Consider the following 23,773-nt stretch of genomic DNA (forward strand, 5'->3'; position numbering starts at 1 on the left):
CCTAAGTCAACATTATAACTAGACGAAGCGACACGCGGGTCACCGTGTGACACACGGCGTCTTCCAGGAAGTTGGACAATTTTACAGCTATTTTTATGGAGGGAATTTTTGAGGAATTAATTTATGAATATACTGTGATTTATTTAAATCGTTGGTGATTTTATTTCTTTTTCTTAAAAAAAAAAATGAAGAAGTTGTTACCAAGGAAAACCTTGAAACACCTGAGCCACATTCTCTGAGCGCCAGCGTCCTCCTCCAGGAACCCGGAGGTCCGCCTCATCTGCCGCGCTTGATGGGACGCAGGCTGCAGGCGTCTCGTCACGGCTGCTGAGAAGGGGTCGCCGGGGTCCTCCCGCTTGTGGCGACGCCCAAGGGCCGTCGGCTCAGCGGGGATCCCGGGGTGCCGGCGAGGTCTCGCGCAGAGCCGCGCTTCTCTTCATGAAAGCCTAATGAAGAGTTGGAGGGAGGAAGGGGAGCGTTCGGGGGGAGGCTGGGAGGAGGAAGAAGAGGTGGGCTTCTGAAAGTGAGCCGCTATCTGCAACACAGGAGAAACGACAAATGGCAAGCAGGAAGCACTTTCACAGAAACGGACAGCTCTGATGCATGCATTTATTGCTACTGGAACCAGAAGGACACAACATGTTTATGAGTATTACTGATAATAAATAAGGTGCTGCAGCTCAGGATTGAAGAATAAAACAAAGAGTGAGAGGAACCATAAACTCAACGCAGGCACTTTTCTTTGCATGCAAAACATTCATATTGACACAATTAAATAAACTTAGTGATTACATTTTTGCATTAAAAGTAAAGATCTAATACATAACTGCTATCTTCTATATTCTTCTATATAAAAACTATGACTTAGAAAATGACTTATTCTTTTCTAAAACACAAAGACATTCACATCCGTCCCAAAGGTTGCATAGTTTTGAGTTTTTCTTCCCAGATGGAGAAAAAAAACAAACTTACAAGTGTCATAATGCACCAACAATCAAACATACAGCAGTCACTAATTGATCAATATTTAAAAGTAAAACTGTACACAAGGTAAAACATATACATTCATGACAAATATGACCATAAGCTGCTTGGGAAATGCACAAACGGGCGAATTCATTAATTCGACGTTCTTTGGTTGAGAAGCGCCGGCCGATTTGAGCTGGGAAAATGATCAAACAACCTGTGACCAAGACAAAAGGTGAGCCCCCCCCCTTTTTTTTCATTTTCTCAGATGGAGACACAGTCCTCCATATGGTGGCTTTCTGCATGACGACGCCCGGCAACGGCCGCATCAGGACCGCCACGGAAAACGACCTCCCTCTTCTACAGGACCTTCTTCTTCCGACCAGTTTTCAGCTCGTTGTACTGAACCTGCAGGAAGTCGGAACATAAATTATCTTTAGTTATGTGTTAAATGAACAAAACAAGCAAAAAAAAAAAAAAAAAAAAAACAGTGCCAGAGACGTGAGTAAATAGATTCAAAGCTGTAATGAATTCCAAGCGGTCCTCCTGAGTTCAACCGTAACCTAAGGGGAAATATTACCAAAGCAGGGAAAGTATTCATCATTTCCATGAATGCTAATTAAAAACACGAAGGTCCTTTCTTCTTAAAACTGAGTAGCACAATATATAAATTTCTTACTCAGCAAAGCAGGGCGATATAAAAGCTGATGTTATTTCAAAAAAAGTAAGCAAGCTCGCTCAATGAGGAACGGCATTGCTAATGAGTGGGACGCCCATCACGGTTGTAGGCGCACAATGACACTGGAGCATCTCTTTGCTTCAGAGAGTGTCTCTTTCACTCAACTATGTGACCCAAGGGCGGCGAAGAAGGAGACAAATGGAGTTTAAAAGCTTAGAGGGAATGAGCGAGAGAAAAGTAGAAAGCAGAGAGGATAAAAGTCCAGAAATAAAAAAAATAGAAGCCTGTATGTTTCTCGTGAGCAGTAAATTAATAAAAAGTGATAATATTGCTTTCGCACGGCTAACCGGGACCTTGAGTCGCTCACAGCTAACTTGTGCGGCTAAAAGCGCGTGCGGGGTTTACAGCAGAAGACCGCCACCAGGGATGTATCACGACCAAAACACGGGTGAAATTACACAGGGCCGCATAATTACACAGAAACAGAGCTAATTATACAGACAAGAGGGGGAAAGGAAAAGCCTGGGAGCCGTCGTGCTTGGAGGCAGAGCCGGCAGCCTCTGGGATTTTAGGCTTCCTGGCTGGCTGATCCCGCCGAGCTTACCTTCTGCACATCTGAAGGCACCCTCGACAGGAAATCAAGCAGCTCATTGTTGTCGATGCAGTACGGGTTCCGCAGCTTCTTGGTGAATTTATTGATACCTAAAACAAAAAGTCACACCAGCATATCATTAGGACTAGTCTCTGGTGGCTGCGCGCTTTGTTTCCACACAAACAGAAAACGCTCGGAGGAGAGGCTGTCCAAGAACTGCTGCTCTCAGCGCCGCATGAACACTTTTCGTTTTTCTTACTGGAGATGCGCTCGCTTTAGGATGGCAAGATTTCCAAAGTTCCAGACAATAAAAAAAAAAAAGTATTTATTCCTTTGAGTCGTAATATTTCAATGTTACAAAACATGCAGAGAAAGACTCAAATGGAACGTGAATGGAAATAAAAGTGACAAGTGAATGAATTTAATTCATCTCTCCAGTTTAAAGTGAGAATGCTCACCGAAAATAAAAACCAACTTTTAGAGTTTTTACAATTTTCAGGTTATACTCACAAACTCAAAGTATTTTCTTTGGGTTAAAAAACAGAATAATGCATACTTATATACAACAGGAAGCAAATCAAAAGCAAAAATCTGAAAACTGTTGCTGTCATATTCTGCATAACCAGCATTCACTGCAACTACAGCTAGAGATTCTTAGGCCTGGACTTTGACTGGGCCATTCTAAACCCTGTATATGCTTCAGTCCTGGCTCTGGTTGTAAGTCTGTCCAGTGTTAATCATAATGACATACACTGACGTTTGTGGTTGGAAAATGATAAAATGGGAAAACGTTTAAGGGATATGAATATTTCTGTAAAGCCCTGGATAGACGTTCTGTGAAATGAGAGGAAAAGCCATGATAAAGATGCAACAACACAGCTGAAACTTACCCCATAACAGGACTATATAGCGAATGGGGATGAAGTATGTGATGACTGCAGCAGTGATGAAGACCACGAGAGCCAGGCCAGACAGGAACGGCACTGACCAGTTAAATGTGCTGAAAGTTGAAGTTGAAATGATTTTTAAAGTTAAAAGTCCTACAGAAAATTCACAGCATCGTTGCCATTTATGACGGATCTGAGAACTTCTTACTTTTTAATCCTCTCTCCCAGGCAGGCGACCTCATTGAGCAGGTTCTGGACCGTGATGATGATGTCTTGGACCATGTGGATTTTATCCAGTAGCCCCTTCCTCTCCGACTCCTGTGGTGGAAAACGACACCATGCTTAAAAAAGGTCAAGAAATAAAACTGCAATCAAAACTGAACAAAGGCTCCAAGACTTGTTATTATGATGTTACTGATGATTAATTAACTTTACAAAAGGTTTTGATTTGCTTTCTTTTAATTCATTTCACAATACATGTGTTAAAATTAACTCCCCAACTAAAGAGCCAACATTCAAAGCAGAATTTGTAAAATCTTGAGTAAAAGATGAGCAGGAAGACATCACATAAGCTGCTTCTCTCATATTACAGTTTGAGAAAATAAATACAGATTTCCATTCTTACATGAAGTACAAAAACAACCAAAAGTAAAATAACCTAAAACATATTTTCTATCAAAAATATTCATCCAGTAGTTCATAACAGGTTCATTATCTATAACAGTGATCACAAACAACATTTTTAACAATATTGTTTAAGTCATTCACATAGACATAAAACTGAAGAAAATGAAGTATTTTTCACTAAAAAGTTTAGGTCCCAACTCTGAGCCTTGTGGAGCGCTACATTTAATAATTTCTTTAATATTGGAGTTAAAGTGTTTTTGTTTTCCAAATAACCACTAATGAACAGCACCTTCAAGAATAAGGCTAGAATATCAAAATGATCAATTGATTCGCTGTGCTGCCTTCTTTCTAATCTTCTGTAGCCTCTTCAATACATTTGAGTACCAAAAGTAATAGAAATTAAAGCTGAATACATTCAGAGCCAAACAATGCGTTTAAATCTGAACCAAGAATGAAACTAATGTAAAAGTATTTTTATAAAAGTCTAAAATAATGCTATATAATTAAAGTAATATTTGTTGTAAATGAGGATGATTTATTTAAGTTTTGGCTTTCAGGGGGACATTTGATCCGTGCGAATAGGTTTGAAGGTGTAACCTCTCCAGAGCGGAGGAGGACGCTGAATTACGAAAAGAGATGAGGTATTGCCGAGAAGCCACTCCACACTCCGAAGAACGGCTTCAAAGTAAACAGAAGAAACGAGGCTCATGGAAGATCTTTGTTCGGAGAGAAGCACTTCGGACCGAAACATGTCCACATCAAAAGCAGCGAGACTAACAGATGGTTAAACATCTGAAGAAAGGACATGGGCCGACGCGGGAAGGATGTTCTCCAAAAACCACAAGTTAAGACAAACGGCGCTTTGCCTCAGCAAAATATCCGTCAGCGCACTGAAAGGCCTGGGCCGCTTCAGGGTCGGGTTCCCAGTGGAATCCTGATGAGAACCGCCATGAATCAGAGCCACACAGGCCATTCACAACGTCAACAATAAACCGCTGTCACTCTGAAGACATATTCCACCGCCTAAAAGCATTTCAGCACAGTCAACACTAACTTTCAGAAAGAGCTCTATAGAGGCATGTCTAAGTGCTGTCATTAGTTCTATATTGATGGTATTATGTAGTTTGTTAAGCTCAGGGACTTTCCCAAATGCAGCAGACCTTTTCCCCCGCCCCTCCATTTCCATATGAATGTGTTGTGACAAGTGGAAACAGGTTGGTGAGATCTTCATTAGGCCTAAACGTCTTTTGGTTTCAAAAGGAGTACAACTGGTGGTTGGCAGGAATCAAAACGCCTCGGAAGATTTAGTGCCGAATAAAAGGCTTAGCAACACACAGCCATAGATCAGAGAGGGAGATACCTCTGTCAACATGGGGAGGGGGGGAGAAAATCATAATTCTTTTCTATTCATACACAAGTCGATGCTGAGCTGCTAAAAATACACCCAACTCAGAAGGTACGATACCTTTTCATCATCCTCGTCCTCATCCGCCAAATCCATGCTGTCCTAGAAGAAAAAACAAAACACTGAAAGGTGAGACTCAAAGGATTCAGGATTAAAAAAAAACAAACACAACTAACATGGTGTTGGTGTAACACTGGAAGCTTGGACTAACTCCTGCAGCTGAGCGCTGACCCTGAGATTAGCCTCCTGAAACGCTCGGCCCTGCGGGGTCGCCGACCGACGGGACGCGCCGGCTTTTTCTCAGGCTCAGCCTCACATACCAGAATATATTAACAACCTATAATTATGGTTTTAACATTAGCGCTGCTCATAAAAACTCACTCATGGCAAAGGAGTTGTTTAAAAAGCGGTAATGCTAAAAAAATATATATATACGTTACTGTCACTTTAAATCTGTACTTGAGCTGGCAAAACCGTGAAAACAGAATATAAAGAAGCTTCTTCTTGTTAAACTATAAATGAAGTGATAAAAATATGTTTTTTTAGGTGATTTTGCTATAACTATAGATATAAAAACTACTATATTTAACAGGGGGATTATTCAATCCATTAACTGAACTGAATCAATGGATTTTAGGCTAAAACTAAAACGGAGACCTGACAGTGCATCAGGAAGTGGAGAAAAGTGGTTCTCAGCCAAAATCTTCTAAAAAAGGTTCTGAGAATATAACAAAATATAAATGATCAAAATAAAACAGCTTCCAGAAGGAAAAAGGGAGCATGTGATAATAAACTACATTTCGTTTAAAAGGATGTGAGTGGTTACCCCTAAAGCAGATAAATATGTGACTTACTTAAAGTTTTGAAACACTTCTGCTTTTCTCAATGAATGTTTCGTAATGATTTTGTTGTCATGGTGACCAAACAAACATCTCGACCTCATTCTGATTTAACATTCTGTTGAAAAAAGCAGAAACTTTCCATAATTGTATACAACTCTACCCCAGCTTAATAATAATAAATAAAAAAACAATAAAGAAAAGTCAATTGAACATCTGCCAATAGCAGTGATTTTTGTTGAGAAACTTTTAAATTCATTACAGTTTACAGTTAATTAATGTCGAGATAGAAATTCAGAGCAATATTCACCAAAGTGGTGTCAACAGACAGCATACTTCCTGTTTTATGAAACATGGAGTCTGGCTGCGTTAGGTGAGCTCACATCTGTCACATCTGGTGGGAAGAGGAACAGCAGCACGTATCCAGTTGGTTTTCTGTGACTTTACCGCCAGATGCCATTGTACTTTTAAAGCCAATTAAAATGATACGCCTCAGTGAAGCCAAATAATTTTTAAAAATGATACGTTTCCACCATAGTTTCTATAGTTCAACTCTTCTCCTAGCTGAGTCACATTTAGCCCGACGTTCTTTTAGATATTCTGTTATTTTCCTATTTTTGACCAGAAAAGATGAATTCCTTAATGACAGATGGATTATTGCAACTATTTTGCTTTGATATGTATAAAGAAATGAAGTATGTTGAGAAAAATGCAAACGAAACATCAGCTGACAAAGTACATACTTAATTTGTAATAATTCTTGTATTTCTTGGTCAGAAAATTAAATAAAATATGCTATCTAAGTTATTCATTGACTATTTTCTTACAAGTAATATTTACAAACCCTATTTTGTTGCAAAATCGTAAACATATATACAAGTCACAACTAATCATAGTGAGAAAATCCTTCATTGACTTGTGACTTAATAGTTTTTCCTGCCGTCTCTGGACTCACATCAGTGAAACTGAGAGCGATCCAAATCCAGAAAAAAACCCAACAAAATAAAAAACACACAACCTTTTCTGAAGAGAGCACTAAGCACTTTTTTTTTTTGTTTGCCAAGTTGACCCGCCAAAACAAAAGCTGAGCTGCAGTGCAATTACAGCGAACCAGAGGAAGGACAAAAACTGGGGACGGGGAAAGCCGAGTTAGTAAGCTCTGAAAATTAGCTTTGACTATAATGCGCTGTTATATTCGCCTATTTAGTCGGATTTCTAAGCTTTTGTACTCTGTTATTCTTTTATTAAGACTTGGAAAGACATATTCAAGCTGTTGCCATGGCAACGTATGAGCTTCTAATTACGAGCACAAAACACAGTTTGGGTGGCCATTTTTTTTTTGCACATAATGAAGAAAAAAGAGAGCAGAGAAAAGTAGTCATCAGGCTCTCCCTCTTTCTCTCCCTATATATATATTGACTCACCACGTCTTGACTGAGTCGTCCGGAGAGAACCTGGAAGTAGTTCCAGGTGATGAGCAGAACCAGGAAGCAGGGCAGCATGTAAATATCCCAGTACCACACCGTGACGAGAAAAATCTGCAGGAGGAACCGAACGTTAGCCGAGGCACAGAGAAGGGGGAGGAATCTCGACGTGACACCCAGAAGCTAACGGTTGATCTGACCCGCTCCGGTCCCCCTGATGAAGAGCGATCTGGTATTACCTCAACCCCGATGTTCATGTGGTGCTCAGTTGGACCAACTCAAACCCCAGCTTATGAGTTGACTGTAGCTACATAAGCCTAATTGCTGTTACTCATCCTGAGCACATTGAAGGAAATCACTCCAGAGCAGCCGTGGGGAAGCTGTGTGGAAATGTCATTGCCATCTGATATGTCATCTAAAGCACAGATACGGGCAATTTATGAAATGCACCAACACAAAGTAGAGCCTGATTGTAAACTGGGAGGGAAATACAGCGTGGCTTTCACAATTATTTACGAATAAGAACCTAAGAGAATATATTGAGCCTCTTCTACAGTGATCCTCCTAGATTAAACCAATGGTACATCAATTACCTGAAGAAACCACCTGATTGGTAAGCAAATAGCAAGATGTTTTATATCCACAGCAAACACAAGAGAATCTGTTTACAGGGCAACTTGTGATCTATTTGGAAGAGTGGCAAGACCACCTAAACAAACAGCTTTAGTTTAGATCAGAGGACAGGCATGTGGTACAAGTGTCCTAGCCAAAGTCCAGAGTAATAAAAACAAAAAATCTATAAATTCAAATTAAATTTAACTGAAAATTTGGGGCAAGACTTGAAAATGTCTACACACTGCAAAAATAGAAAAAAGGGTCAATTTTACATATTATTGACTCTGGAAAACAGAATACTTTTGTTTTTCTTTTTGCAAAAGCTCCAACAAACTTATTTGATTTCTCTTCCTCCCCACAGAGGAGCAACACTTTGTGATTCGTCACATAAAATCTCCCTCAAACTCCACTGAAGTTTGTAGTGGCCAAGTGTCGCAAGGCACTGTGTGAAGCAGATAAAATGACAAAGTAATCTGGATGTTATTGTTTCAGTTGAAGATCTGAATCAAACTGGAGTAATCCTGCCAGAGAAGCAACCTGGGGCCAAAAAGCAGCAGTGAGTTAAAATGTTTGAGTGAGGCTTACAATTATGGGTTTTTAAAAACAAAAGAGGTGAACATCTGCTAAAGACATCGCTCTCCTGGACATAAAGCTTATCAGATCAGAACGCCAACACCAGCATCAGCTACAACGTGCCGAGTGCCAAGCGGCACGCTCCTCCGTGTTATCACGAGCCAAAGCAGAGCCTGGGAGACGAGGTGGATGTGGTTTCACGCTGACAGGGTTATGTTTTATTAGGAAGGACTTTGTAATGACTGAGGGTTTGGGGGGGAAAAAAAACACAAGTCACGCTTTAGTGGAAATGTATACTCAGACCATAAAGATTGGGATAATTGTAGCTCATTTCAACTTGAGAGGCATTACACAGACTTCAGCTGTAAAACAAATAAATAAATAAAAGGATGTGGGAATATTATGCACATCACAGGAAAAACTTTAGGAGTGAAAAAGGTTGGTACAGAGTGGTGGAAAGAGTTCCAGATGAATGTTTGTGGAAAGAGTTTGCATGTGTCAGAAATCTTTTTTTGTACATCCACATGCAGGTTATTATACAGAAAATATTACAGTTCGCAGCCTCATTTTCCTACACGAAAAACATTCATGTTATTCAGCACTGAAGTACGAAATTCCTACAGCATAACTTCAAAAACTGCCTCAAAAAAACTGTCAAAAATAATTTAAAAAATGAAGAAATCTAAGATTTATTTTAGTACAATATTTTAAAAAAAATATATAGGTATATGTTTTTAAAATGTTCTTTATACGGTAATTTTAGAGTATTCTTTCTTAATTGGTCTTATGTTTCCATCATGAAGACCAAAGAACACATTATACCAGTCAGGAAGGAAGTTCTGTAGAAATGTGCTGCAGGTCCGGGCTTTATAGCTGCAATTCCATTACAAATTGTGGTGTTTGCATTAAATAAGAAATGCAATTAAAATCACATGCGAATAAGTTTGTTCACATGATAAGTACCAGTTCTCCCTGATGCTGACCAAATGTATCCGAACCTCTGAGTTTGAAAAAGATACCAAAAACATTTCTAAAATATGTTGTTTTCTGGCATTCAGCAAACAGAAATAACTTTGGTCATTTTAACTCACTTTAAACAAGAGAGCTTTGGTCTAAGTTAACTTTAGACAGTGAGGAAAAAATGTGTATGTGCATTTTTATTCAGTTTATGTAAACATCTGGTTTCAACTGTGATAACATGTTGCTGTGCACTGTTCAACCAAGTTTATGGCATAACTACAAGAAAATTGGAGAAATACCTGAAAAAAGCTGCAAAACACCCGAGAGTGACTTGGAGGTCCATCTTCCAGCAGGACAATTACACTAAACCCACCACCAGAGCTACGACGGCTTAGATAAAAGCGTATTCGATGAGTTAGAACGGTCTAATCAAAGCGCAGATGTAAACCCAGTTGAGAATCTGAGGTAAGACGAGAAAATTGATGTTTACAGAAGGCATACATCCAGTTGGACTGGGTTTGAGGACAAAAATTTGAGTCTAGATGTGCAGAGCTGGTAGAAACACACAATAAAAGCAGCTGTAATTGTTGTGGCAGGTGGTTCTATAAAGTATTGGCGCATAAAAGTAAGCGTCAGATTTTTCTTTGTAAAAACTGTGAATCGTACTATTTTCCTTCATTTCACAATTGTGCTGCACTTTGTGATATTATCAGGTAAGATGCTACGTAAATCCACAGTAGTTAGTTGTCATAACAAAGAAAAAATATGTAGAAAAGGATATCTAATGTACAAGAAGTATAATGTACTTCTCAAGATTTCATGGCAGTCCTGTCCTTTCATCCCATTAGTGATAGCCTACATTTTCATTAGTTTTTCAGCTAGCTTTAGCTTTTTAGCTCCTTTTAGCTTTTAAGCTGCTGACCTTACAGTTTACACTGCAAAAACACAAAATCTTACCAAGTATTTCTGTCTAGTTTCTGGTGCAAATATATTAGTAGACTTGAAATAAAACTAAACTAACTTACAAGCAAGTTTAAGATGTAGGAGTTTGTTTATGTCAATAATCCCTTAAAATTGATGAAAAAGTTCTAGTTTCACTCCAACATCATTTCACTTTTAACAAAAAATATTCCCATGTTATGAGTGAAATAATATATAGTATAGCATTGTAAGCAGTGTCCTGCAGCAATTTCTAAAACTTCTTAGATGTTTGTCTATACATGTTTTACAGATTATCGCTTTTTTTCACTGCTTAAGTCACTTTAAGGACTTAAAATGCTCCTGCAATTTTCACCAAAAACATTCAGCTTACAGTATTCACAGTGCGTTTTCACAGGAAATGCATGTTTTTCTGGCTCACTATGCAACACATAAGGAATAAAAGTATGGCTTGGCGAGATGAGCATTAGAGTTCATGTATTTTCCGCCTCAGCTCTGCCGCACACCACTGCTAATTATCCTCAGATCCTCCAAGAACCATAGAGATCCTACCCGGTAAGCAAAAGGTGGAAAAAAAAATAGTTGGGAAACCAAATGCAGGAATTAAACACTGACAACAGTGTTTGCATAATGAGGAACACATTTAAAAAGTGACAGATTCACAGTGAACACCAGTCCAGACAGGAGGCAGGGGAAACCGAGGAGGTGTCAGGGGGTTACCGTTTGGAAACAGACGGCCCGTTTCGTTTCCGATTCTCAGTAAATTATGAAAAACAGAAAAAGGCAAATCGTTTTTTAAAATTATTATTAATTTTTTTAGCTCAGCGGTTCGGAGGAGGAGGACGGCGGCTGCCGGGGTTAAGGCGTCTCGCCGATTTACGGCGCGTTTCAGCTCCCTGTGTGACAGCCGGCAGATGGTGCAGGTGGTTCGTCAGCGCATGCTGTCACGCAGAGTGAAGCTTTGATTCATTATGCGTATGTGGTGGTATTACTGGGCAGCCATTTATTTCTTCTCACTGAGGCTTGACAAGGCAGTGGGCATCAGTGTGAAAACATGACTACAGATGGTGCTGTCTTTCAAACGGAGGACGTGCGTGTTGCTGTACATCGCCTCGATGTTTTGCTCGAATAGCTGTCAGTTAAAACACGAATGCCACGGCGGAAAGTCGGAAGTGTGGAAGAGGGAACGCTTTTCTTCGCAGCTAAAGTGCAATGTTTTCCCATTAAATCTCGCGTTTTAATACGGCTTAGATGTTTCACTTGCAAGAGGCTGCTGATTAAAGCCCGCGCCGACCTCTGATCCCTCCCCGTTTGATGCATTTTATGGCCATAAAAGACTAAATGCATGACTCAAATCAGATTACAGCTCCACTACAGCTGCTGTTTTTCACAGTAAACTGAGCAAACTGTGCTACTGGCAAGCAAAACGTCTCCTCATTAGCCCTGCAGAAGGCTTCCCCCACCACCTCCCACCCTCCAACCTCCGATTGAGAGCAAAACTTTAGCGCCATCTCTGGGATGGGAAAAGTAAAAACAAAAAGACCTTTCAATGACCCTGATTGCTTGAATTGTTAATGAAAAACTCGCTCTATGCTATTTCCATCGACTGCGATGTGGGTCGGCAGGCAACGACAAAACATCTGCCCACGCTCAAATTTCAAAGTTGGAACTGTATGGCCAACAAGAAAAGAAGGAGAAGGTTGCTTTCTGTGTTTCTGTCTTCAATTTTATATCACACAGAAAGGAGAGGTGGTCAGATCTCTGAAGAGCTTTCTAATCGAGACTCCGGCTGAATAACGTGGGGTCCGAATCAAAACGGAGCGCAGAACGGACGGAGGGGTTAATGAGTTGTCAGGAAAAAAAATAGGCCATCCTGACTCCGCTGGGACCCGGCTCTCTCACAGCTGAGGCTTAACTCTGCGTCCAGGAGGAAACCGAAAGCCGACCGCTCCGACAAAGAGCTAGCTAGCAGGTTTTTTTTTCCTTTTGTTTTTTTCTTGCGATGCATTGATTAAGAATCTCTCAGGGAGAGTTCAAGTAAGGGGCTGCGGTCGTCTTCCGCTAGCCTCGCAGGGAAAACAAGAGAGAGAGAAAGAAATGCAGATAGTGTTGTTGATCAGCAGCTAAAGCTCCTCACCAGGAAGGCCAGCAGGCTCCTCTGAACACTCTCCCACTGGAAGCAGCTTTTGATGTACTGCAGAGTGGACCTGATAGCCGTGTAAATCGCCTTCACGCGCGCCACATTCCTGGCCAGAGCCTGAAAGACACGGATAATAAAACACACACAGAAGACAAACGCATTAAGTTGGAGTCAAAAAAATAATAATTAATACATCCACAGTCTGGTTTTCTTTAATTAATGTGGGACTTTGTGAGATATACCTGACTTGTAATCAGCAAGAAAACATCAGAGGAACATCAAACTGGTTTTCTTTAAATAGTAAATATCTCATTACTTTTGACATAAGGCAAAATTAGCATAAGTAACATAAAAGTAACTCTTTTATGTTACATAAGATATATAAGCTTGCTTTAAGTAAATAGTTCTTGAATACAGATTTTAAAAAGTACCAGTTCCACTTGCAGATTTTTTCACTTGTAATAAAAAAAAAATGTTAAGTGAAAAAAAATCTGTCAGTGGAACTGGTACTTTTTAAAATCTGTATTCAAGAACTATTTACTTATAGCAAGCACATATATATATATATATATATATATATATATATATATATATATATGGCTTGACTAATTTCAGACAGTCTTACTAAAATCAATTATTTTACTTCAAATACAGAATTCAACATAATTTTATAGAAAGCCATTTCAAAGTTTTAAATGGTCCCAAATGAAAACAAAAATGTTAATTATCTAAAAGTAGGTTATCACTAACGTTAAACATAAAAATTCAGCTTGAATTTAAATGATCTAAAACGTGTGTTTTATGATGTTACTTTAGTTTGTCCAAATAAGAGTAAAATACCTTCATGATAATCAGAAAATCAACATGGCTAAAACAAACAAAAAAAAAAAAAAAGTCTACAATTTCACAAATTAAAGATTTGAAACTTCATTGTGAAAACATAGTATGAACTGTGCATACTAGCCAGTGCTTTTGAAACCTCTTCAGCAATAATTACTTGTTGTATTTATGAATATCTGGGTCTTTTTCAGGCAGCAACCTGATATTTACACTAGAAAGTAGAAAAAAAAAGTAACATTTAGTATTTTTGCAGCGTCAGTAAAGAAATGTCAGTAATCTGACCTGATTTTGGCAAACGAGACTTTGAACATTAAAACCGACAGCAGACCTGCACGCTGCGAGCCCAGTCTTCAGTTCAGAAGCCACTTCTGTGGCGCTAGTGAGCAACGTATTGTCTGACAACAATGAGTCGTTGTGGGAAGTGCAGACAGTCAGGCACCCTGTCTCGCACCCTGTCTCACACACTGTATATCAAGCTAATGTAGCAGAACAGCAAGCAAGAATTCACTCCATGTTGGAGCAATTAAAACGCAGAGCAGCTAATTTAGACAAATGTCTGCAGTTATTCAAAGTTAATCGAAGAACAAAAGAGTGAAGTGTGTTTATATCGAGATTTGTTAGTGACGGAAGTGACCCCTTCCTGATGAATCTGCACGCAAATTCAAAAAGAGCTAAAGTCATTTTGCGTTTTGTTGAGATTTTATGTGATTTGACAACACAAAGCCGAGTGGAATTATGCAATAAAAACGTGGAAACAACTTAAAATAAAATCATGAATCATTTCCTTTAATGTTACCCTGAAATAACGTTAAATGCAAATAGTTGCTTTAGAAAATAAATACCACACTGTGTGCAATTTAAACAAGTTCAGCTGTTCTGTGAAGGTTTGAGGTTTGTTAAAGAGCATAATAAAATATAGATATATTCAGTATAAATGATCATATAGAATAGAATGGAATAGATACATTACGGTATAAGCACATTTGAATTCTCAAGTCTTTTCAACTTGAGAGCAGCAAAAGTTTTCAAAGATATAGAGTAAATATAAGATAAAATGGACACATAAAAAAAACAAACACACATTTAAGAAATACATTAAACTCCAATGTATGAAAAGATGAACAGTTCTTGTACATAATTTGCTTCCCAGTTAATATTGGCACTGCTTAGATGGACTTTCACCGTCCTTTTATAAAAACAGCTACAAATCTTAGTGAGAGTTTTGGGGACATTGTGATGATGGAAAAGAAAGATGTGGGTTAATTATAGTCAATATTGTTATACAATATTTGACAATATTGCAAAGTTATGCTTTCTCAATATTCTGAAAGAAGACTGGTTTTGTAGCCGACAGGCAGGAGAGAGAAACCAGAGCCCTCTCCTCCTCCTCCTCCTGCTGCTATTAGCAAACATTTAGCTGGATTTTTGTGCTCTGCACAATGTTCTGGTTGGTCTATTTAACTAATTACCAGCTCAAATTTTTATTGGACTAATCAAGTTTTTTTTTTGACAAGGGTGTGATTACACTCGGCAGGGCGGCTGAAACAATAATGTGAGGGTGCGTGTTTCCATGAATACGGCAAACCTTCACAATAAAAGCCTAGTGCAAAACCACTTGCAGCTCCCTTTCTGTTCAAATGAACACAACAGGAAATGCTGGTTGTGTTGTCAATCAATTGCATGATAAATTAAAAATATCTTCATAAAATCCATTCTGATGATAATTATTTTTTTGAAGAGCAATGTTGTTTACAGAGACATCAAAATACATTTTATTTATGGTTTCGGTTGTCTGTGTTTTTCCCCCATTTTATTTATTGTTTTTGGTTGTGTTTTATTTTGGATTTTTAAAATATAGTGCAGGTCCAGTATGAAGTGTTCTACACAAAGTTAACGTCGGGAGGACTGAATACAACAACTACAAGACATACTTGTCAGATTTTTATTTGTAAACCTTTTTTTTTAAAACCACTAGCAGGGACTGTGTCTGTATGGGAAATTATCATTTTAATATTTGGTCAAAGCTGGGACAAACCTTTTTGGAAAATTTCAGATTATCCTCCATGAAAGCCCTCTCCTTGGGCTGGAAAGTTCTTATACTTGCTTTGACCTGTCGAGAAAGAAAACAGCAGAGGATCGGACGGCATCAAGCTTGTGTTTCAAAGGCTTCCTTCACGTTTCATTGTGTCACAAGTAGAGGGTGAACTTTCACTTACAGGGTTAAAAATAACCTCCAGCTCTAGAGTGATGCTCCCCTTCCACAGTCTGCCCAAGTCCTCCTTCTTCAGCATGTAGACAACCCGTCGTCTCCTCTGGATCTGCAGGACAGAAAGGCCACGAGGTGCTGAACTCAGCCATGAACCCGACCAGCAGTCACGCTGGATTATATCTCAGTCTCCCGTCTGCTGAGGTGTTATCACCCGCTTCACTTTAATTTAAGCCCAAAGTGTAAATAGATTGGCCTATTGTCTGCGTCAGAGTCGAACGTATACCGAGAGCAGCGGAATGGCGACTTTTCCTAGAAAGTCTGGCGCCTTGTCGCCGTCGTCATCAAACACGGACACCATGAGGACCTCGTGAATGTCCCTGACAGGCCTGTGGAGGCGAAACAAGGAGGTCAGGTACAGACGGAGCAGGAAACTGAATCATGTTTGTTATTATGTAAATCTGAGACTCAAACTAACAGAGTGAAGACTTGGTTCCACTCCGGATTGAGGTTCTTGTAGACTGTGTGGGTCTGCAGCCGGTCGTTTCCCAGTTCCAACACGCAGAAAGGGTCGCTCTTTCCTGAGGATGAGAGCAAACACTGAAGAGGAACAGCGACAAAACTAACTGCGAATGATAAAATTAAGTCTAAATACGTAAATACCGTTTAAATCAGCAGCGGCCAGGTCTGAGGCCTTGATGACTTTGACTTGTAGTAGACCGATATCCCGCAGGTTCGTCAGAGATCTTTGCAAACTCTACAGAGACAATAAGCAGACGGGGTGAGCTGTAGAAGCACAATGATTAGAGACATGAACCGATCTGATATTAACATCTGTATCGCTCCCCATATTGAAAAAAATGTTGCACCGGGTATCGTGCAGTTATCAAATTAATTTGGAAGTTTACTTACTGTATGTCTGTGTTCAAAAAACAGAAAGGTTCTAAGTAAATTCAGTAGTAATTTTCTGTATGGCATCAAACTCGTCCGATACTAAAACTCTGATACCTGCATCAGCAGCAGAAGTGAAAACAGTGGATCCATGCATCCCTAATAGTGATTAAAAGAAAAAACCTCAACAAACTTTAAATCATAATGTGTTATTAATAGAGTTTTACCAACACTACAAAAACACAAAGTCTTACCAAGTATTTTTTGTCTAGTTTATAGTGCAAATACTGGAAAAAAGATTAAACTAATGTACAAGTATCTTTCCAGCAAATATATAAGAGCTGGTGTTAAGTACATAAATCCTTAATATTGATGAAAACTGCTACTTCCAAAAATGTAAAAAATGTCTCATCAGTGAAATAACCTGGCAGTGGAAGAGGGACGTTTTCATCAATATTAAGGGATTATTTACTTGTCTTGATGAAAAGTTACTTGTAAGATAGTTTTGTCTTCTTTCAAGTATTTGCACTAAAAACTACACCAACAATACTTGGTCAGATTTTGTGTTGTTTTTTTTTGTTTTTTTGCAGTGAATGGTTTTGATGTATTATTACTGTACATACAGTAATAAGAAAAAAAACTTTCTGTAGCCAAAGACATCTTGGTAATGCAACATTAGCGAGTTCTCTCTTCTTCTTCTTCTGCGTCTCACTTCTCTCACCAAACCTTCAATCAGGACAAAGTTTTCACAACATTTCCATACATGGAGCTGACAGTCAACCCAAATAAATACTCCCTGTGACAGATTACAAGCAACGTTCAAGTCCCTGCAATTAAATTCATACTTTTAGGCATTAAGTCTAACTAGCCTTGCAAATCTGACACTCACAAGCGCCTATAATAGTTGACGTGAAAGCTTCTTCCAACAACGTTTAAGCAGATTGCAATAGGGTGCTTTCTCCAAAACAGTAGTTACCCCCTTCTTGTCTTTAAACACGAGCAAGTATAGTTTACCCACACGACAAACCTGGACTCTCTGCCTGCTGTATACTCCAGATTTCTACAGAGGGACCTCATTCAATCTCCAGGTTGGACTGTATTAAATGTTATTATTCTGAGTTCTCTGAGTTCACTTTATGATTGACTTGCTGCTGTTTAAAACTGGATGTAAAACCATTTTTCCAACCTTTTTCCTTTAAGATGAAGCAGATTATTTTTTCAGACCTTTTCTGAACATGTACTGCCATCTACAGAACAATTCCTTCAAGTTTTTACCTCCGTCGTTCATTTACTGAACCTTTTTTAAACCCATTTTAGGAAATCCATTAAGTGTCCCTGGTTTTTTGGTTTGGATGAGAAACTGTGAGATCTCATCGCCATGTTGTTTTTAAACATATAAAAATAATAGGGAAGTCCTCATGGTTGTTTAGTGACCTTTTGATTCCTCCTGAAACTCCTGGTTCAACTGGTCAAACATTTCTGGGTAATGGTGGAGTCAACATGTGGACTTCCCTTCCTGCACAACTAAAACTGAACTGAACAAAAAGGATCTGTAGTCAGAAATGACTGACAAATTTAAATTCCTTGATAGTGTTTTTCCATTACTGCTCTGTTTTTATATCTTTATTTGCATTTCACATTTTGCATCATGTTTTTATCGTTTTATGTGACCGAACGTTCAGCTAGGGACACGCATTGCAAATGAACTTCGGCTATAAACGTTAAAGTGTTTGATATTTGTTAATATTTAACGTTCTCCTCTATACAAATAAATAGATCCATTTCAATTTAAAGGTAGTGATTCATCTTCTCTTAGAAAAAGAAAACAAACAGAGGCTGACTACTTAGCCACTAGCGGTAACCGCTAACCGCTAATATGTCAAAGAGTTAGGTTTGGCCTGACGTTGCCTCTGCTACTTGTTTAAATAGTAATAAAACCATACAGGCAGAAATATGTTTGCAATATTGTTGATTATAGTTCTTCGAGAAATAGGATTCTGTTAAATGTATTTACAAAAAAATAAAAAAGCTGAAATTCCCCAAAACTTTGATCAAGTCTGGAAAAAGCAGCAACTGAATCCCAAAAAACTGCAACTTTTGATGACCATCACCTTTTCCTAAAGCTGCATCCATCAGCACTGTGCATCAACAACTGAGACATTGACTAAATATAATGTTTCAACTGTTGATTTTATGTTGCATGATGTTGTGTTTTTATGATGTAAAGCCCTCAGAAGTGCCTTGTTGCTGAAATGTGCTAAACAAATAAAATTTTATTGATTGATTGATTCAATCAATCATGTTTTCAGGCCAAAAGAACAAGAGTGTTCAGGCAACAAACTGAGAAAAAAGTAGGTAGGAGTAGGTGGGTGGTGAAGTGCACCGTCTGGATACTGACGTAGTTCTCCAGCTGGTTCTGCAGTTCCTGCGGCTCATCGAGCGGCGCGGCGCTGAGGTCGGAGATGGAGACGCCGCTGCATGCGTTTAGTGTGATCAGGAAGACCAAGGTTCCTTTGGTGGAAGTCAGGGGCTCCTTAAACAACGCCCGCGTGTTCAAAGGGATCTGGCACAGGTCCACTTCACACCTGGACGGACACGCACACACACACACACACACACGGAGCAATTTGATTACAGAAGTGAAAAGTTAGAGTGATTAAAGAAGCAAAGGTTCAGCAGTGTGAGCTGAGTGCTCCAAAAAATAGAGGCATAAATAATTATTTGGGATTTATTTTAAATTAATTAGTGTTATATATGTATTATACATACATAAATGTCAAAAACAATAAAAGTAAAAAAAATATGGACTCTTTAAAACCTAGATGTGGTTATTTAATTTCTAACCACCCCAACTTGTCCTAATCCTGTACAATTAATTGTCCAAAATCCATATTATAGCACTCCTTTTGGACAAATGCACCCAGATTTTTAACAAATATCGTGTTAATACACATTCAGAAGAAAACATTAGAAATAAAGGCAAAGGGAAATGAGTAATAAAAGAGTGGAGAAAAATTGGGGAAAAGTTTAAATGTTCTGAGAAATTCATTATTTTTTGATAAAGTATTTTATATTAAACTGTTTTCCAGAAAAATCTGGTCCATACAGAGCAACTATAGAAGTTGATGTTTGCATTTTTTTTTTTTTTTACGTTAACTTTCCATTTTCAGATGATAGAGTGAACAGAGGTGTTCAAAATGTAGGATGCTGCTTTTTAACCTAAACCGTCTGTAACTTCAATGACTTCCTCTCTGACTGTGTTCCTGAATCCTAAAGGCAACAGTTTACGCTCCATTTCATTTTAGGGCAGCAGAGGAAAGGCAGCTGAATTAATAGTTTTTGGAATAATATTCACAAAAAACAAGCACATGGAGAAACACGAGGAGTAGAGCCTTACATTCCCAAACGCTCCTCGCTCCTTCGTGATTCTTTGGACCAGAGCTCCACCTCCAGGATTTGGGCAACGTTCAGGAACTGTCTCATAGTGAATCTCTCTCTCCACTGAGGATTGGTCACTTTGCAGTGATTCTGAATAAAAAAAAGAAGATAAAACATAAAGAAAAACACTTTAATCACCAACAAATTACATTAGAAGAACACTTAGCGATAGTGTAGGGGTTTGCATGTTTACTTTTTTTGCTAGAAGGGGAAAAAGTACAAAACGGAAACAAAGTCTAACAGAAAGGAGAATCAAAACAAACGGGGAGAAAGACGTTTATGGAAGAGATGCTTTTTTCTTTGTACCTTGCTTTTAAATTGCTGCTCCCCCAGCTTGAAGCGAACAAACAGATCACCTGTCTGATTGTCCAAATTCAACCCCCGACCTTCAACCAGCGTCACCGAGACAAGCGACGTCCAGATCTGACTCTTCCTCATCAAATCCGACAACTGAGAGTTCTGGGAAGGCCCTGCCTGTAAGAGAAGGCCGGCATCCGAATGAGAGAAATGGGGGAAAGTGTTTGAAGAAGGATGGAAATCAGGAGAGAGAACAAAAGATATAAATAACAAAAAAAATTAAGCTAAATTAAATATCAAAGAAAGGCACATAAAGAGCAGAGATAGGATCAGAAAAGACAGAAACAAATGAAAAACCAGCGTACTGAAAATGATATCCTTATCGTGAACACCTCACAAAAAATATATAAAATCTGTCAAATTATTGTGGGCATCGATTCACATTTTGGGTTTTAAAGAACCCCTCATTAAGGTAAGCTTAATGAATTTTATTATCCCCGACACCCAGCAGAAAAAGTCATGAGCCGAACCAGAGCTGATTACCAGAACAAAAGTTTATCTCTATTCTCTTCTAGATTTCTTCCTTACAGACAATTTTTTTTCTATCAGTCATGAAAAACACAAATAGTCACAGTGTGGAAACCAAAGAAGCATCACCCACCACTGTTTATGTTCTTAACAGTGTTTTAAAATGACAGGCAGTAAGCTATAAGCAGCGTGCCACATTACCTGGTTATCTGATAACATAGACTGACTAAAATTTACTCATTAAATTCACTTTTTTTATCTTAAGAATGTTTCAGAGTGTGAAAATAACATCCTAAGGAAGTAGTCGCAGCCCTGCTTAGTCCATTTTAATCAAACTCTAATTAGTTGGCCTAGAAAGTCTGGTTTGTTTGAAAAGGCACCGATGTAAAATCACCTCTGGTCCGCCAAAAACCTTCTACTAAAGTGAACTCTGGTGCAGTTCGAATGCATATGTGGATGCAAGTGGACCAGAGCCTGCTCCAAAAGCAGGAAGTGGACTATAGTGCAGGGCATTCTGGGTAAAAACAACCAAACCAAAAGCGTGTGTATAACACTAGCTGAAAAAATGACTCTTGGTTTTTTACCTGAGACAAAACAGAAAACCTACAACCGCTAAAATCTGATGCCACTCCTGTTTTTTTTACATTTTGTGAAGTTGCACTCAACACGTTTCTCAGTTGTTTCCTTCAGTAGTTCTTGGTGCAGCGCCACCACAGGTGAGGAGGGGAACAGGTTTTTCAACTAGTTTGGATCGTTTGACACAGAGGAGTGTGAAATCAATCCAAGTCTACCAGACTACCAGGTGTGAAAATATCATGAAAGATAAAACAAAGTGTCCCTCTGCCTCAACTGGCACAAATGGCTAATGGGCTGCACTTTGGACATCCCTGAATCAGATAACCTTATACCTTTTCCTTGACTACATGACACTGTGAAAGTGTTTTTTAAAAGTCAAAGTCATCAAACACAGAGGATCCCGCCTCGCCCGAGATGACAATCCCAAACCCTCTCTGTCTGCCATGTGATGAACGGCTGATGTTACTGTTTCAGGCTAAAGCAGAAACCTGCCACACTGCATCATGTACATCTGTTCAGTTATACAAGTTATATAAACAAGAGCGCAGTTAATGTGCATGCACATAGTCTCAAGAAGACCGTCTCATGCTGCAACAACAGATTCATGCACTAAGCTAAGCCAGCAGCAAGAGAAGCCACAAGACATGCATTTAGAAACTGCTGAGAGTTTAACACCCCTTCGTCACGGTGAGTTCAGAACACAACGGTCAGACTTCTTCTCCATTATGGTCAGGAGGAGGTTTGTAATTGTCTCTTGTGCTAATAAACTACAGAGCATGTAATGTGTGACAATGTTTTGTTCTTAAAAGTGGAGTGTTTACCCTTTAATGTACAAGAAAGTCTATTGGCTAAAGGTTAATATGGAAGAAAGATTTTTGATCAATTTGCAGACTTGTATTTCAAACACAAACACAGATTAAAAGAGAAAATCTAATTAAAATTGGTACAAAAAGCTGTGATTGCATACATCTGTCACATCTTAGCTAAAGATACAGATGCCTTTTCCCCTAAATTATGGTAATTTGCTGCCCTCTTGTGACAGAAAGATACATTTTGCATTAAAAGATATCTGCCAAAATACACAGTGGCTGACACTGTTTCTTTAATTTCAAGCATGTCTGATCAGAATGAGGCAAATCCAAACATGATTGTTCTCTTGAGCTTTTAACTGCTGATTCTGTGTTTTATTTTTATTTTTTTTGGCAGATACCCGTCATAAAGCTGACCGAATTGATTGTTGCTCATTGTCTGTCCAGTGTGTTCCCTCCACCATGCCTTACCCTACTACTTCGCTTTCGGGACCACTTCTGCTGACAGGAGCATGCATGATAAGTGCAAAACAAAATGGCACTGAGGTTAGTAGGCCATACAGAAAACATTTAAAATAAAATAAAACAAACATTCAAACAGACACAATTTTAAAAAAGCACAATTTCTCCCAAATCTAAGGTTTTATCTATCAGGACAGTTTACAAAATTAATTAGTTCTTATTAGAGGTTTGGTTTTTAACACTGTATCGTTGTACATAATGTAATATTTCCACTCTGTCCAACAAACATTGCTTCAAAGTCTATTGATAAAAACTTTAAAGATAGGCTAAACCTTTATTAAGGATTGTTTTTTTAAACATTACAAAAAAAACCCAACAGAATAGTTGTGCTTTTTTTCCACCATGCCTGATTGGTGATAAACAGACACTTCTACTTCTAGAACACATGCAGTTAATACACGAAGGGCTTGCCATACAAAGCCTTTCTTGCTGCTTCCGTTTCTGTAAGAGATTGTCATGTTGACCAGCAGGTAGCCCATATCTTCCTCCAGAGTGTTTGGGTCCTTCAGCGTGAGCGACAGTTCATTGGGCCTAAGGAAAAGGTCAATAAAAGGTTAAACAGTTCAATTTAAGAAAAGTACAAACAAATAAAACCAAGAGTACAAGAGTACAATAGTTGTCCTGCTGGAAAATGTAGGTTTGCTATTTACAATATTCATATAATGGATGGAACATTCTTTGCTAATTTGGTTGCACTGCATCTTATTTAGGGACCTTTAAGGAAAGGTAGCTAAATACTTATGCGTGCCACACTTTTTAGATGTATTTTGTAACATTTTGAAAACTTTGCATCCTTTTCCTTCCACTTTAAAAATGTGGACTCTTTGTGTTCATCTAACACATAAAAGCTAAATAAAATGCTTTAAGGTTTTGCTCAGTACCCTATGTCAAACGTTAGAAGGAATTTAGAGGGGAAAAAACTTGATTTGATCTACTCCATCATAAAAGAAAATGTTTAAATGTATGTTTGATTTTACATTTACTCATTTTATAGTTTAAAATATAACAGAATAGGAATTG

The 23,773-nt window shown here is 38.6% G+C and overlaps 1 protein-coding gene across 5 annotated transcripts in view; it reads right to left on the reverse strand.

Annotated features, from left to right (window-relative positions):
• Window positions 1–595: 595 nt before the first annotated feature.
• Window positions 596–23,773, reverse strand: part of mctp2b (multiple C2 domains, transmembrane 2b) — a 46,571-nt gene continuing 23,393 nt past the window's right edge. For 4 of the 5 annotated variants that reach the window (XM_032560752.1, XM_032560754.1, XM_032560755.1 and 1 more), the window contains 17 exons: window positions 23,170–23,284; window positions 22,703–22,729; window positions 20,328–20,495; window positions 19,981–20,111; window positions 18,982–19,168; window positions 16,356–16,449; window positions 16,171–16,273; window positions 15,979–16,081; window positions 15,703–15,804; window positions 15,522–15,596; window positions 12,644–12,763; window positions 7,420–7,533; window positions 5,217–5,258; window positions 3,333–3,442; window positions 3,128–3,237; window positions 2,250–2,347; window positions 596–1,374 (listed from right to left, as the gene is read on the reverse strand). In XM_032560752.1, coding sequence (XP_032416643.1) covers window positions 1,327–1,374; window positions 2,250–2,347; window positions 3,128–3,237; window positions 3,333–3,442; window positions 5,217–5,258; window positions 7,420–7,533; window positions 12,644–12,763; window positions 15,522–15,596; window positions 15,703–15,804; window positions 15,979–16,081; window positions 16,171–16,273; window positions 16,356–16,449; window positions 18,982–19,168; window positions 19,981–20,111; window positions 20,328–20,495; window positions 22,703–22,729; window positions 23,170–23,284 — 1,747 coding nt within the window. In that variant the 3' untranslated portion in view covers window positions 596–1,326. The remainder of the gene's footprint in view (window positions 1,375–2,249; window positions 2,348–3,127; window positions 3,238–3,332; window positions 3,443–5,216; window positions 5,259–7,419; window positions 7,534–12,643; window positions 12,764–15,521; window positions 15,597–15,702; window positions 15,805–15,978; window positions 16,082–16,170; window positions 16,274–16,355; window positions 16,450–18,981; window positions 19,169–19,980; window positions 20,112–20,327; window positions 20,496–22,702; window positions 22,730–23,169; window positions 23,285–23,773) is intronic. The other variant, XM_032560756.1, reaches the window with a different exon arrangement.

The sequence above is a fragment of the Xiphophorus hellerii genome, chromosome 4 (assembly GCF_003331165.1).
Source record: "Xiphophorus hellerii strain 12219 chromosome 4, Xiphophorus_hellerii-4.1, whole genome shotgun sequence".
NCBI lineage: Eukaryota > Metazoa > Chordata > Actinopteri > Cyprinodontiformes > Poeciliidae > Xiphophorus > Xiphophorus hellerii.